General features: G+C 31.3%; 1 protein-coding gene across 1 annotated transcript in view; it reads right to left on the reverse strand.

Annotated features, from left to right (window-relative positions):
- LOC143066847 (proteasome activator complex subunit 4B-like) overlaps positions 1-16,647 on the reverse strand; it is a 48,538-nt gene that overhangs the window by 13,022 nt on the left and 18,869 nt on the right. The window contains exons 17-34 of the mRNA XM_076239659.1: positions 16,469-16,541; positions 13,821-13,888; positions 12,890-13,105; positions 12,140-12,294; positions 11,505-11,597; positions 11,072-11,154; positions 10,146-10,208; positions 9,650-9,705; positions 9,044-9,142; positions 8,666-8,728; positions 8,184-8,279; positions 7,807-7,932; positions 7,279-7,470; positions 6,426-6,565; positions 5,510-5,563; positions 4,722-4,851; positions 1,238-1,476; positions 343-538 (exon numbers count right to left, since the gene is read on the reverse strand). Of these exons, the coding sequence (XP_076095774.1) occupies positions 343-538; positions 1,238-1,476; positions 4,722-4,851; positions 5,510-5,563; positions 6,426-6,565; positions 7,279-7,470; positions 7,807-7,932; positions 8,184-8,279; positions 8,666-8,728; positions 9,044-9,142; positions 9,650-9,705; positions 10,146-10,208; positions 11,072-11,154; positions 11,505-11,597; positions 12,140-12,294; positions 12,890-13,105; positions 13,821-13,888; positions 16,469-16,541 (2,142 nt within the window). The remainder of the gene's footprint in view (positions 1-342; positions 539-1,237; positions 1,477-4,721; positions 4,852-5,509; positions 5,564-6,425; positions 6,566-7,278; positions 7,471-7,806; positions 7,933-8,183; positions 8,280-8,665; positions 8,729-9,043; positions 9,143-9,649; positions 9,706-10,145; positions 10,209-11,071; positions 11,155-11,504; positions 11,598-12,139; positions 12,295-12,889; positions 13,106-13,820; positions 13,889-16,468; positions 16,542-16,647) is intronic.

Genomic DNA, 16,647 nt, shown 5'->3' on the forward strand with positions numbered 1-16,647 from the left:
AGACGTAAAGTAATTGTTATTAAAATTTGTTTCTATTCAGACTCGAAAGATGCATGTTGCATAGCATCAATGCTAGATAAAGTTATTAAAACCTTTTCATTTGTCAACGTTTGCTTTACAAATCTCTTTAACCATTTACATAACCCGTACAAATCGTTTTGTTGTTGCTGCAAATCAGCCATACCAGTAATGGGTTCATGACTTCTGAATTTGACAGTGTCTAAGCTCCACATTGATTTTTAACCCCCATAACAAAAGTAAGGATCTGAAATGGCAGATATCTAAGAGATTTAAAGTTTTGAATCAGATAATAATATAAAGTACTTCCCTGTCTGGACCTACCTTAAACAATGTCAAATATTTATGCCTAAATTTGTCTTTGCCTTTGTTTTCTTCTAATGCCAAGAAAGACACAAATTTTTTAACAAATTCCGGGTCCATAAATGCATCATAAATTGGTTTTTCATTATCTGGTAATTCATCCCTGCTTCTTCTGATGTTTGGTTGATCTTCATAAGGGGCATATACTTCCATTTCTCTGAAGAAACAAATAAGATGAAAATTCATATCTGTAAAACACATTTAACTATGTAGCAATCAGTAATAAACCATTATGGATTTTTGTGACTTTGCCTTTTGTCTGTTATTTGTGTAAAATGATCTCAGATAAATCATAATAATGGCAAACAACATAGTTCTTCAAAAAAGAACAATTAAGTTTGTTTCATAGATTTAAAAACTATGATTTCATTCAGTTGGTTTCTTGGTTTAGATTTTTGGAGGATATACAAGTAACTCATTTGTAGTAAATGATTCATATCATGTTAAATGTCTCTAGGTTCAATAGTAAAAAAAGACATTCTATCTTAAGTGATGAGATTCACCTTTGACAGGAGTCACTGATCATTCCCAGTCTGGTAACATAAAGTATGCAGCAAATTGGTTTGAAGGAAAACATTGAAAACTATAAGTGAATTAGGGTTCATCACTGAAAGTACCAAATGTATGTAACAAAAGAGAACACCAAACATCTACTGTGAATTAAACTTGTTATTTTATGTGTACTGAAATTAAGCAAAGTTTACAAAGATGATCATATGACAAATCAGTGTTGACAAAAGCATTAAACACAATATCACTCATCTGTTCAAGTAAGTTTATAAATATAATAAAAATACTAGGACTATGTAAAAATGTAAATACCTTATAAAGGTATGTTGTATTAATTTTGACCTACTTTGGCCAGGAATAATATCCCCAATGTGTCTTCTCTATAAAGATCAGTTTGTCATATTTCTCCTTAGTTGTTGGTAAATCGTCAGAATTATACAATATCCATTTATTGTCTTTCCTATCCCCTGGACAGAACTTTGTTGTAGGACGTTCTGTACCAGATATCTTATGAGGATCTATCACCACTTTTTTATGTTTCCTTTTCTGCTGTTTCAAAAGGGCAGATACTGCTGCTGTGGTAAGCTACAATGAATAATTCAAAAGAATAATAAAACAGAAAATGTTTAAATCACAAATAATTGTTTAGATATTAGTGATGGCAACAAGTACTCGAGTACTCGGGTACTTGGTCGGAAGGCTGAGTACTTGAGTAGTATTAGTACTTGAATACTCGTTTGCTTGTTATACATCCTGAGATATTTCTCTTCACATTCCCACTCACTTTAGTTCCGTTGAAATATCCCCTTCGAAATACTGAATAAAATCAATTATCAACATAAATATGTTTATCCTGTGGATACTACTTGTTATATAAGTACCAGCAACGTCCCTTCCTTCTTAGGGAATGTATTCATGTGCACTACTTGTAACAAGAAATAAAAAAGTCAAACAGTCTTTCGTCTGTCAGAAGTTATTGACCAGATCATATTTCTAAAAAAGAAAACTAGAGGCTCTAAAGAGCCTGTGTCGCTCACCTTGGTCTATGTGCATATTAAACAAAGGACACAAATGGATTCATGACAAAATTGTATTTTGGTGATGGTGATGTGTTTGAAGTTCTTACTTTACTGAATGATTTTGCTTCTTACAATTATATCTATAATGAACTTTGCCCATTAGTAACAGAGAACTATATTTGGTAAAAATTTACATATATTTACCAAATTAATGAAAATTGTTAAAAATTGACTATAAAGGGCAATAACTCCTTAAGGGGTCAATTGACCATTAAGGTCATGTTGACTTATTTGTAGATCTTACTTTGCTAAACATTATTGCTGTTTACAGTTTATCGCTATCTATAATAGTATTCAAGATAACCAAAAACGGCAAAATTTCTTTAAAAAATACCAATTGGAGGGCAGCAACCCAACAACCAGTTGTCCAATTCATCTGAAAAATTCAGGGCAGATAGATATTGACTTGATTAACAATTTAACTCTAGATTTGCTCTAGATGCTTTGAATTCATAGTTATAAGCCAAAAACTGCATTTTACCCCTATGTTCTATTTTTAGCCGTGGCGGCCATCTTGGTTGAATGGCCAGGTCATCGGACACAATTTTCAAACTAGATACCCCAAAGATGATTGTGGCCTAGTAGTTTCAGTGGAGATTTTGTAAAAGATTACTTAGATTTATGAAAAATGGTTAAAATTGACTATAAAGGGCAATAACTCCTAAACGGGTCAACTGACCATTTTGGTCATGTTGACTTATTTGTAGATCTTACTTTGCTGAACATTATTGCTGTTTACAGTTTATCTCTATCTATAATAATATTCAAGATAATAACCAAAAACAGCAAAATTTCCTCAAAATTACCAATTCAGGGGCAGCAACCCAACAACCGATTGACCGATTCATCTGCAAAATTTCAGGGCAGATAGATCTTGACCTGATAAACATTTTTACCCCATGTCAGATTTGCTCTAAATGCTTTGGTTTTTGAGTTATAAGCCAAAAACTGCATTTTACCCCTATGTTCTATTTTTAGCCGTGGCGGCCATCTTGGTTGGTTGACCGGGTCACGCCACACATTTTTTAAACTAGATACCCCAATGATGATTGTGGACAAGTTTGGTTTGATTTGGCCCAGTAGTTTCAGAGGAGAAGATTTTTGTAAAAGTTAACGACGACGGACGACGACGACGACGACGGACGACGGACGACGGACGACGACGGACGACGGACGCCGGACGCCAAGTGATGAGAAAAGCTCACTTGGCCCTTCGGGCCAGGTGAGCTAAAAAATCAAAGTGACCTGCGGTGAAGCCCATGCCACTGACTAGAGACATTTTAAACGGTGTTTGTACAACGAATCAACAATATCATTGATTAATAATTATCTCATCACAAGTTGTAAAAACTTACCTTTGTTTGTTAATAAGACATTTAAATTAATTTAATTACTCTGTATTTGAAAATTAACTATAATTGTTTAATTTACAATGTAAAGATAGGTGAAATTACGAGAGCGACATTCAGACCCAAAAGTCAAAAATAAACTGACAACGTCATGGCTTAAAAAAAGATAAATTCAGACAAAGTTAACGACAGTGCAAAATAACAAATCACAGAAAAAGTAAGACTGAGCAACACGAAAAAGGTCTAGTAATTTGAAGTCCAATATTGTTGTTGACAAATTAATGAACAAGTCATATTTTTAAAACATACCAACTCCTCAGGAACAGATGAAACATATATTGTCTACTTTGGTGGACTTTCTGCGCAAATATATTTGATTTTATTGAAACTTGGTTCAGGAACACGTACACAAACAATAATTGCTATTATGATAGGTAATTTGTTGAAACAGCGGTCCGTAATTCATTGATTGACACACAAAAACAGATGATCAAGCTATAATTGCAGTATGTTTGTCTTTCGTTGATATGTTTATAAATGGTAATAACATAAACACTGCATCCCACCTAAAATCCGGCTTAACTTTTCAATAGACGTTTAAAATTCATCTGAGTACTTGCGAGTACTGGAGTATCATGACGGAGTATCCGAGTATTAAATTTCCGATCTTTTGACATCCCAAATAGATATATATAAAAAAAAATGTATATCAGAGGCACTCTTCTGCCAGCATTGATTGCTAACAGGCATGGTCTCTCATGCAATGCCATAAAGAGAGAACTGTAAATATCTCACAATTTCACAAACATAATTTTTATCAACACAACAACAATATGTTAGGCTGAACTTTTTAAAATACTGTCATCAGTATGAAAAAATCAATGGAAAATTGTTAATAAACAATTCTGAAAAAGAGATGCATGCATTTGACAAAACAAAAATCAAAGTGCTTGTAAGCACTGAAAAGTAAAGATTGCATTCATTTATCAGTGGTAAGTAAAATTAAATATTGCATTGTCAATAAAGTCATTGGTTGCATTTGATTTAACTGCAATTCTAGACAATGGAAGATAACTCCAATTTTTAAAGGGGATTTTAACAATAACATCATTTATATTTTTAAAACAGATATTAGATTCCTGAAGGCCTTCATTTGTTGATAAAGTTGGCACAAAACTAAGTGAATTAGATTTATTTGATCCTAAATTAGAAATTCAATAAAAAAGAAGATGTGGTATAATTGCAAATGAGACAACTCTCCACAAGAGACCAAATGACACAGAAATTAACAACTGTAGGTCACCACATGGTCTTCAACAATGAGCAAAGCCCATACCACATTAATCTAATCTATTTGTAGAATTTTTTTCGAAGCTGACAGCAAATGTTACATGTAATTTACCTTTCTGGCATGCAGTGAATCATGGACCATTGTTTTAATATTCAATGTTACAAGACTTGCAGGAACTGGTGTATCATGTCTCAGTAGTAAAGATAAAAACACAAGTCCAATATGACTAAACTTCCAGGTTCTGAAATAAAGTAATAATAAGTATAAATATTCCATAAAACTCTCTAAAGCTAGTTTTGAAAGAAAATAATAATATTTTTAAAAACATCAGCTCAGTATAACTCAACTTCAAGGTTGAGAAAATTAATGGTGAATAACATGTCAATCTAACCAAACTTTCAGTTCTGAATTAAAGAAATCCTAACACAGATGTTCAACATGTAATAAGTCAAATATTCAATAAACCTGAACACTGCTGCCAACTGTAAACAGTGTATAACTTGCATTTTTTATTTGATACACATTCCCAATTTATTTCTTGACATTTAATGCATGAAATATTAAGAAATTACATGTTAAAAAAATGTGGGTGCTAAATCTTTATGTTAATTAGTGATTTGGTCCCAGTTAAAAAAGGTCAAATTTTAAAAGCTGTCAAAATGAATTTTAGACCCCCTTAACACAGAATTATCAATATTTTGAGTTAGAGCTGGTAGAAGTTTCTATAATTTTATTATTATTTGTCACACTAGTAGTACACTACACTGTAAAAATCTTTTTGAGATAGAGCAGATGCGATTTTAAAATTTGAATTTATTGTCTAAAAAAAAATGCACTACGAAATAACTCTGTTCATGGGCCATAAAGTATAACTCTTTTAAGTCTTAATAAATACTCACAAATTTCCAGCATTTACCAGCTTGACCAAATCCTCTACAAGTTGGTTGTAAAGTCTAATAATAAAATAAAAACAGCTTTATTCCCTAACTAAATGAGGTAATATACAATAATTTGGTTCTTTGTTAGTGCAGCATTTCATAAAAGTGTTTGATGGCTCATAATTGAATACATAGCAAAGGAGACAAACAAAACAAGTGAATCTGTAAGTTACTGCTCACTAATGATACCCCATCCGCTAAAAGTATAAAGTAAACATGAAGTTGTTGAGTAATGAATCTGAAAACGATTACACAGTATAGCTGACTTGTATAAACCCTAAAATCGAATTTCAGAAATCACTGTAATGTAGTTCCTGAGAATGATGGGACGAAAACTGTTTATTTGACAGACAGACAGGCAGACAGACAGACAGACAGACAGAAGGACAGATGGAAGGACAGATGGAATGACAGACAGAGGTAAAACAGTATACCCCTACTCTAAGTGATGGTATAATAAATTTCTTTTTATAATTTTAACAAGAGTGCACGCACTGAAATGTCACGCCTGCTTGATTATTTTTATACCAAAACCTGAATATTGTAAGACTATTGATTATAGAATCAAGAAAAAGACCTTACAGCGGATTCCATTGAGTGTGCAGCGAAAGGTAATATCTTTGGTTAGCTTGCTTGTTAGCTGAACCATGAAGTCATTGTTAGGTTAGGTAAACTACCCTACTTTAAGAATATAGACTAGTCCGACAGAAAACTAATCTGTTGGACTGTGCTAATTCGAAGGGAGGTAGTATGCCTGACCTAATAATGACTTCACGGTTCAGCTAACAAACAAGCTAACCAGAGATATTACCTTTCGCTACACACTCAATGGAATCCACTGTAATACAAATTTAAAGTGGTCAGCTAACTAAATTACCTAAGATTTCTGTCATTTAGATTTTGTTCAAATTGCTGAGCTGATTTCAACTGCTGAGAATTTAATTCTTTGACATCAGATTGATATGGTTGTCTCTGCTGTAACAGCTTCTGTGCAGCGCTGAGAACAGATTCTGTTGTCTGAAAAAATTCATCAAAGAATACATTATGAATGCTCTACCAAGATTATATTGTTCTAATCATTTGATTGACTTATTTAGTCGCAGATTATCACGAAGAACACAATTCACTTTTAGATAAAGCGTAAATATTACTCTTTATCTTTTTACTTTTTGTCCAAAATAAATTGTTTTATAATTCTTGATTTTTCATTGTGAATAGAAACTTGCTCATTATTAACAGCTAAAAACAAAAACTGTGAGCCAATGTAAATAGTTGTTGCAAGCATTGTCATTCAAAGTGTACAACTACTTGTTTATCAGACACTGAAGAAACTGCCAAGCAGATACTATAATCACCTACACAGTACAACTCAACATTAATAGGTTTCAGACCAAACATGAGTCATTTCTTAATGAGTCAGCTGAGAAATATGTACCAGACAGAAAAAATTCTATGCACAATGCCAATGGGTACAAAGATTATCCAACATAAAATGCCAGCCTGGCAGACCCCAAAATCACTTAAATATAGCAACTTAAAACCAAATATTTAATCATTCCTTAATACAGACTCTAAATCATATGTAACAAAGGTTATGGAGATGTAAAAAACTGACTTACAATGCAATTGCTGTATACTTCTAACTCCATGAGTGTCAGATGAAGATTATTCCACTAACAGGTTATCTAAGGAAAAGTCAACCTGTATAACTTTTCTATTGATAATATTACCTTAGTTACAATACCAGGGCTCTCCATGTTCTTGTCAACTTTATTGATCATATCATCTACAACCTTCAATATTGATGGTTTCTCTGAATGTTGGGCCTGTGTAATGGCAGGCCACAATCCACTGATTATCTCCCAGCTTCTCTTTGTGGCCATGTTTCTCTTCCCACTTCCAAGTATCACATAAAGAGCACCCTAAATAAGAGAGCACTTTATAAAAATATTCTAAGATTGCTCTGTTGAAATTTTTTCAAAATATAGATAGGAAATAGTTTCTTTCAAAGAAAAATCCTGTTTACATAGAACAGTACAGAACATTAAATTGGTACAACTAATTGAAATAACAACCTTTAAACTATCTGGGAACAGAACCCAGTTAAAAGGATCTAAAGCAATAATCAATTTACTGGTTAACTCTTTTCTATTCTTATGGAAAGTATCATATGTATCGTTTAAAATATTTCATTGTTCAGTGTTATATATGATATAGCTTTAATATGAGACAAAGAATATTTCATTTACTTGACTTACTTTGAATTGATATTCTGGTGTTTCAGAGTTTTTGATATGGGTTATAACATCTGGAAGAACACATCTATAGGAATATGGTATGTTATTAAAACTACTAAACAATACTGCTTGGGATTTCTTTCTAACCTGAAAAAAGAAGAAATATGTAAGTTTATGTCTAATAAAACAGAGTCTTTATCTATTCACTTCAGAATTATGAAGTGAATTTATTATTGCAACTTTTGAACTATCAAACAAATTATGACTTTAATTAGATGATGATGTAAGTTTTTAACAACCTTGACTGGCTATACAGCCCTTGCACGGTCGTATTGCTTTAGTTGTCATTAGCCAATCTATATCCAAGAAATGTACAAAGCCTGTATAAAATTTCTTACTTCTCTATATCTACTGACAGACAGGTTATATAGATCATTCATCATGTCTCTGTGTCTTTCTGTAAAAATCCTTTCACAGCTGTACAACAATCTCATCTGTAAATAGTCAATCATAAAATGCATTCGCAATGATTAAAATATATTGATACTACAATAGGAGATTCCAGTAATTGCCAAAAAAGTGTACAGAAACTTGAAAATTTCAGTTTATATTTCTATTGTAAGTACTGTTATGTAAAAGATGTAACATTCTTTTTTACAAAATAATTATTTAAACATTAAATGTATTCATTGGTCAGCATTTTTATGTATACTTTGCATGGTAGGAACAAAACATGAACTAGCTATTATAAAGTGCCAAAGTAGCTAATAACTGCTGCCTACAAACTGATATGAACCATATATACATCATAATGGTTGACCAAGTTTATAATTAAATCAATATGTACCCAATATAACCATAGAAACAGAAGAATACTAACCTCTTGCTGTAATTGTACTCTGTCTACCAGCAGAGCCCTAATATGTCGCTTTCCTTTTCTCAGCTGGAATAAAAATTCAGATTTATGAAATAATACACATGCTTTTAAATCAGAAAATCTTCCTTTGTAAAAGTTAAAAGAAATTAAAGGTCACTTAAGAACATAACATACCCTATACCTACACAAACTAATTAATCAATTGACCTAATGAAAAGTATTATTTCATGACTTTATATAAATGTTTGAAAGGTTTCATATCACAATATTGTTGTACCACATTTTCAATGTTTTTACTGAACACTTACACCATCTTGTAAAGCATTTTTTAGACATATTCTTTTGTTCCTCATTTGTTTGATGTTTTTACTGAATACTTACATCATCTTGTAAAGCCATTTTTACAGCGTGAAAACTTTTCCACCGTGAATCAAAATCATTCTTCTGAGCACCATGAAAGAATAACACAGCTTCATAAATCTGCAAGAGAAATGAAATACAATACCATTTCCAAGTCACTTCTGCTTTGATGTAATTTTATGCAGCCATTCTTGTTTGCACATATCAACCTTTCATTTGTACAAAAAGTTCTTTTGCAGATATTTAGATTCCATTTAATTTGAGCCAATAGAAATATCAAGGACTTTGAGTGTTTACTTAAATGTTACTTTTGTTTTATTCCTTTCTGCTTTGCAAGGAAACTTTGATGTTGAATTTTCAGTATGTGTATATAAAAAGTTTGGCAATACTTAGATATATGAGGGATGAACTGTGTGGGAGAAGAAAAAGAAGGTATAGTTATTTTCATAAAGCCATGCAGTAAATAAAATTAAAAGGTTTTTTTTTCTTCAGAATACACATAGATGTAATTTCTTACCAAAATATTTGAAAACTTTCACTTGTAATAACATTTATTAACAATAAAACTTGTAATAACATTTATTAACAATAAAACTTGTAATAACATTTATTAACAATAAAACTTACAGATAATATTTTAAGCATTCCTTTTGTATCATCTTCACAAGTTAATGTCATATGAGCTGAAAATATTGAAAAAGATATTTCTGTTAAAAAACTACTGATAATAATTAATCTGAACACATCCTCTGTTAAATATATCTTCCAGGAGTCAATGTCAACTGAAACATAAAAAACTGTTGACAAAATAGTCTTCACTGATACAAGCTTTAGAATGGGACATTGTTTTAAAATGAATTCTAGTAAAAATTCTAGTAATAAATTAATAACAAAGAGTCCTCTATTGACAGTAAAGGCCATCTTGCTATTGCTGCTAGGTGTCAACAGTTCATCTAGCAACTAAGAAACTCTAATCAACTATCCAATTAGAGAACAGCAACACTGTTCCTATAGCATATAAGCTATGTCTTTTTATTTCATGGCTTGTTGTCGACTGTGTAAACAAACTTATCATTTCTTTTCCCATTTACAAAGTTACTTTGTTAGATTCTTGTCTACTTACATATCAAGGTTCTCATTGCAGTAACCACAGCTTCTCTTATATTTGTACCATTTAATTTGATCTCTAAAATAGAATATATTTACAAATAAATTTTGGGAAAATAAAAGCATCAGAAAGCTACTAAAATCTTTGTATTTTTGGGGAACCTTGTGCAAACTTAATTGCAATATCTCTACAGCTAAAATAGAAGCATGCATCTATATTAATGAGTTCGAGTAAGTGTAATTCATCAGACCTCATTGAAAAGTCAAGCAATACTTCATTTCAAGACAGCCAATACCTTTTGACTAAACTATAGTGTTTTGGCTGATTTCAATCTAAATAAACTAAAACTTAATGTGATATCTGTAAGTGGATGTACAAAATCTGCCAAGTGATGACAAAGTTTTGAAGTGAGTAAAACCAATAGACTATTTTCATATTACCAACTTTTGACTACAACGTAAACAAGTAACATCAAACATTTAATTGGTATGATTTGAGGGAAAATTTTACTATTTTCCGATGAGCTTGTCGTGTAAAGAAAATATGAAGCAGTATATTTTCCCCAAGAATTGTACTGATTAAATGTTTTGTGTTACTTCTTTACGTCGCTCTTAATTGACCAAGTACCTGGATGTTGTAGGTAACCTGTCGAAAAATAATATAAACTGGAGTTTTAGTCGGTAATATGAAAAAAGTTTATTGATTGAGTGCATTCAAGGATATCATAGGGAGACGGATTTATATAAGTTCTTGTTTCCAAATCCCTATTTTTTCCTATTGTACATTTGTATTTTGTGACCTTTGAATTAAAATATTGTTTGGTAAACTAAAGATATAATACATAAAATGGACTAAATTATTCCATAAGTACCTTCATTATGAAGGTATAAAATCACTTGTTACTATAGAAGAATACAAACTTATAGATTTTTAAATCTTACCCAGGTCTCCTAATGAACAGGAACATGTAAATCTAAGCAGAGGTACTTGGCTTTCAATTCTAAAAAAATATATATAAATTACTCTATCATGCATGCATTAGAACTGATAGTTTCAATTTCAAGTAAATTATCAGAAATATCAAAATATATCTTACAAAATTTACAAAATTAGTAAAATTATTTAACATTTCAAAATTATTGATAAATGCAGGTCAATATAATCTGGACATTTTAATGCAGACAGGTCACTTCGTATGTCACTATGCTGTCATAAACATGTTCACATTAACATATTTGATAGAAAAAAATGTAAAATGATTACTAAATGAAATGCCTGTCTGTTAAAGCTTTTTACAACTTATTTTGTCATTATTTCAATAATTTGGTGTAACTATTTGTGGTGTTACTAATAGCTATTGATGGCGTTACTTACAGGTCAACCTTTTTATCCTCCCACATACTTATCACAGCACCAGCACCTTGTAAGCATTCTAATACAACATTCAGTCGACATAAAAGTTCCTCTCTAAAATTATAAAATTATACAAAATATTGTTAACTACATGTCTGAAAGCAATTTTGTAGTATAAAATCCAAATCATGACTTCTGTGACTTTTCAACAATCTTGGGAAATGTCATAAAAAGAATTTATTCTTTGGGTGGTTTGGTTGCTATGTTACTATAAATAAGTTATGTTATGTTTTCACTAAGTTCTCTAGACTTGGGGTGGTTAAGAGCTTGACATCAATGTTTGACACTTTCGTTATATAAATAAGAAAGTGTGGTATGAGTGCCAATGAGACAACTCTCTATCCAAGTCACAATGTATAAATAGTTAACAATTTAAGGTCAAAGAACGGACTTCAACACAGAGCCTTGGCTCACATAGATCAGAAAGCTACAGACTGTTTGTTGTTGAAAACCTTATGTTCACAATCTCTAGATGTCTTACTGGGTATTTATGTCATTAGTTTGCTACTTTATTGATGTATACCCAACATCTACTTTTATAAATCTATATATACATATGTAAAACAATTAAGAAGAAAGAAGGACCTTTTTCATACCTTTTCATTGGTTTATCATCAGATATAGACTGTACAGCCTCTAATTCTTTTCCTAATATTCTATGTATAATTTGTGAAGCAAAGTTAACTTCTTCTGTGGAAGGTATATGCCAAACCATTCCTATTTTACTTGAATCACCGGGAACTGCCCAATCCTAAAATGAGATATGATAAGTGCTGTTCTATGAATCTGTAATTTTTAAACATTAACCAATGACTTATAACAGTTATATTATATTTTTCTTTTAACTTTAAGATATGGTCAACATGAAAATTCCCCAGTTGTACAATGTAATTACAAGATTTGGTGTTGCTTGCCTTTTTTTTTATATTAAAAATCAGCAAACAACAATTTATTTCAATTATCATTACCTCCATTTGAAAGAAATTGTAGAGTAGTTATAGAATTTATTTGATGAATACTGGTACTTTTGGAATCTAAAATAAGTAAAATGTTGTAATCATTGCTGTCAGGAAGGTTTTTGCACTTTGGAAGCTTGTGCTTATTAAAATATTTTATCAATGGATCCCAGATTAGAAGAATATAGCAGTATTTTTCGTATATTTATTTTTTCTTTTTCCCTGCAACATATACTTCCTTTATCAAACTTCACAAGCTAACAATCATTCTGTTCTAGAATGCAACAACCATATAATTAACATACAGACAAGGTCACATGGTTATAAAAATAATATATATTTCTATAGTTGGAGAAAGATATGTAATACAATTATTTATTTTTTACTTACATTTATAGGAAGATATTCAGTAACAGGTCTATCAAAAGATTCAGCTATACTTTTATAATCCAATGGATAATGTAAAGTCAGAGCACGCAAAGTATATCTTATTAACTGTCCTGTCAGTTCATAGCCTTCTACACATTTTAAATGTATTGTTAACTCAATTATTTCCAATAAATTGTCTTTGTATTTTACTAACTCTGCACCATTGCATCTTACAAGCTGTAAAAATATGAATACATTAATGATTAAAAAATCTATAACTTAAATTTAAGAAGTACTAGTAATGTTTAAGTTGATACTGTCAATTAAGAATTTGAAAATTGCAAATGCAGTTTTTCTGGCTACATAGATTTAATATTTCTTGATATATTTGTTTGGACAAACAATTGATTGAAATGGTCTTTTAAGAACTCTTATTTAAACACAAATCATAATGTCAGTCATGCTTGACCTACTTGTAGATCTTGTCCTTATGATATGTTTTGCTTTAAAAAAAATTCTCTCTATCTACCAAAACAAAGAATAAACATTGGATAAATTAATAATCTCCAATGAACTTGACTGATATTTGGTATCAATTTATATATTTAATAAAACAAGAATGTGTCCATAGTACATGGATGCCCAACTTGCACTATCACTGACTATGTTCAGTAGTCCATGAAATTGGGTTCAAAACTAATTTTGCATTAAATTAGGAAGATCATATTATAGGAAACATGTGTACTAAGTATCAAGTTGATTGGACTTCAACTTCTTCAAAAACTTCTTTAATCAAAAACTTTAACCTGAAGCAGAACAGATGGAAGAACAAATGGACGCACAGACCAAAAAACATAATACACATAAATGGGGCATAAAAAACCTGGGTCCAATTTTACATGACTGTGACAATAATTGAGTTTAAAACACCAATCAAAGTGTCTATCAGTACCTGGGAGAGCATCAGTAGATTCCAGAGAAAGCTGTTGTCTAATCTTTCTTCTTCAGCAAAATCTTCATCTAAAATAAGGAGAAAATATATATATACATGAATATCAAATATTAATGGGTAAAATTTTTATTATTGTCAAATAAAACATAAGGTGACTGGGGCATCTTAATCAAAATTGATAGAATTTTTTGAATTATTTGTCAAAATAAAGTTTTTATCATGCATTTTTCAAAAATATAATAAAAAGTATGGGTCACCAGCTTTTTTTCACGCTACAGGTTGTGCAAAATTGTCAGATTTTGTATAGATTATGCATGGAAATCAAATTTTGTGTGATAAAAAGAAAACAACATCATAGAATTTTAAGATATAATGTGAGAAAATAGCTCTAATAACATGCTTTCAGATAAGAAAAAGAAAAAAATGGGGTCACTGAACATGTTTTCTTGCTACAGATTAAAATAAGTAAATTTAAAATGTGTAAATTAACAACACTTTCTATTAATATCAAAATTACTTTATCTGAGTTATCTCACCTTATTTGACAAATTTGAAAATAATTAATCAAACTCAAGGTGTTTTTGAGAAATTACAGCCGTAGTTATGATAAAACATATAATTTTCTGTATTTACAACAAAAGTCTTACACATAAATAACATACTACTCTCAAAATTGCACATGTCATCAAAGATCTAGACCAACATCTTCTGCTATTTCAAAATCCAAGATGGAGGCAGACACCTGAACCACCTTAAGGTTACAAGAGCGCAATTATTCGTAATGCATTTTCCATAGGGTACCACTAGTGTTCCGTATTTTTTTTCTCGAAGACTACACAAACTAGGGGAAAACGGGTGGCAGTTCCTGTTAGTACAAATGCCAGTGTTGCATTACAACCAAAAAAAAATATAGGGTCATGCGGCTCAAATTGACTTAAAATGCAGTTGAAAAAAATCGTCTACTTTTTTCGCTTAATGAAAAAGGCATATTTTTAATGGCTCCGACGTGCAGAAATTGAAGATATTTTCTATACTTCGTAAAATGTGAATATGATTTTCGGCAATTTTTAAACCTATTTGGATAAGCTTTCGATTAAATATAATTCCAATCCTGTATCAACCAATCAGAAGCCGTATAGGATTCTATTCTGAGTACCATCTTGGGGTAAAAAACCTGCCGGTAAAATGTAAACAAATAATTGCGCTCTTGTAACCTATACGGTAGGGAAAAAAATTTCCGAAAATTAAGCACCCGCGCCAAAAGTCGCGCTGGCGTCTATCTAGATGATATCACATCTTGAAAACATTATCTGATCACTCTCTGAATTTGGAGAATTAGTTTTTGCCCGCCGATCAGGCCTAAAATTGGAACTGATTTTTTCACCAAATACGGTACTGGTCAAAGAGACATGAAGATAATGGTAATTTATTGGCCTAATTTTTCGAAGGTCATCCAGCACTGATCATATTGTCGACAAACCCGTTTTGATATGGAAAAGCTACATCGAATTTTGAAGAATGGCTATATATGAAACCATTTCTTGAAAAAACACGTTTTTGAAACAGACTATAGTTTTTCCAAATGTTGAAAATATGATACTATTTCTACTTTGGCAAGAGAAACTATTCTTGGACTACGATATTCAATGCCAAGATCAATTTTTCTACTTTGCAATTTAACTAAATCGTTGGTATTTGCTTAGGGACCCTTTTGGCCAATTTTCACGAAATGAACTTTTTGCTAGAACAGCAACTGAGACACGGCCGTTAAGGTTAAAAACCAGAATTTACCTTCAAATTCAAGATAATTACATGCTTTTTCCGATAGAAACAGTAGATATCACAAAAACGTTGTATTCTCTTCATACTTTGTCGACATTCGAGCCCACCCTAGATTCAGATATAGAAATAAATACAAATAAGAAACAGACTATAGCATGAATTCCCGTTGATGAAAAGTCCATTTGACCCCGTTTCTCACAATTTCACATTTTTTCCGAGCAAAATCACAATTTTTGATATTTTTCAAAGCCTTAATAAAAAAAAGTGTCATTTCTCTATAGGTTACAAGAGCGCAATTATTCGTAATGCATTTTCCATAGGGTACCACTAGTGTTCCGTATTTTTTTTCTCGAAGACTACACAAACTAGGGGAAAACGGGTGGCAGTTCCTGTTAGTACAAATGCCAGTGTTGCATTACAACCAAAAAAAAATATAGGGTCATGCGGCTCAAATTGACTTAAAATGCAGTTGAAAAAAATCGTCTACTTTTTTCGCTTAATGAAAAAGGCATATTTTTAATGGCTCCGACGTGCAGAAATTGAAGATATTTTCTATACTTCGTAAAATGTGAATATGATTTTCGGCAATTTTTAAACCTATTTGGATAAGCTTTCGATTAAATATAATTCCAATCCTGTATCAACCAATCAGAAGCCGTATAGGATTCTATTCTGAGTACCATCTTGGGGTAAAAAACCTGCCGGTAAAATGTAAACAAATAATTGCGCTCTTGTAACCTATAGGGGTTATCATTGATCAACATGTATCAACTGAATTATATCACTTTTATGTACATCTGTACCTACATATAGAAGTTATGTATTCTACATTTTGTATAAGAAAAGGTATTTGTAATTGTACTCACGTGATGCAATATGTTCCTTTATATTTCTGAATAGATGAGGTAAAAAAAGCTTCAAAGTAGCTTCAGGATTCACCTGAAAGAATGTAAATTTTAATTCAAATTGCCTGATATTATAGAGTTTACTGATTATAAAAATGAACCACTTTTCACAGACTATATACATATTCATGCACCATTGT

Source organism: Mytilus galloprovincialis, chromosome 3 (assembly GCF_965363235.1).
Source record: "Mytilus galloprovincialis chromosome 3, xbMytGall1.hap1.1, whole genome shotgun sequence".
Taxonomy (NCBI): Eukaryota; Metazoa; Mollusca; class Bivalvia; order Mytilida; family Mytilidae; genus Mytilus; species Mytilus galloprovincialis.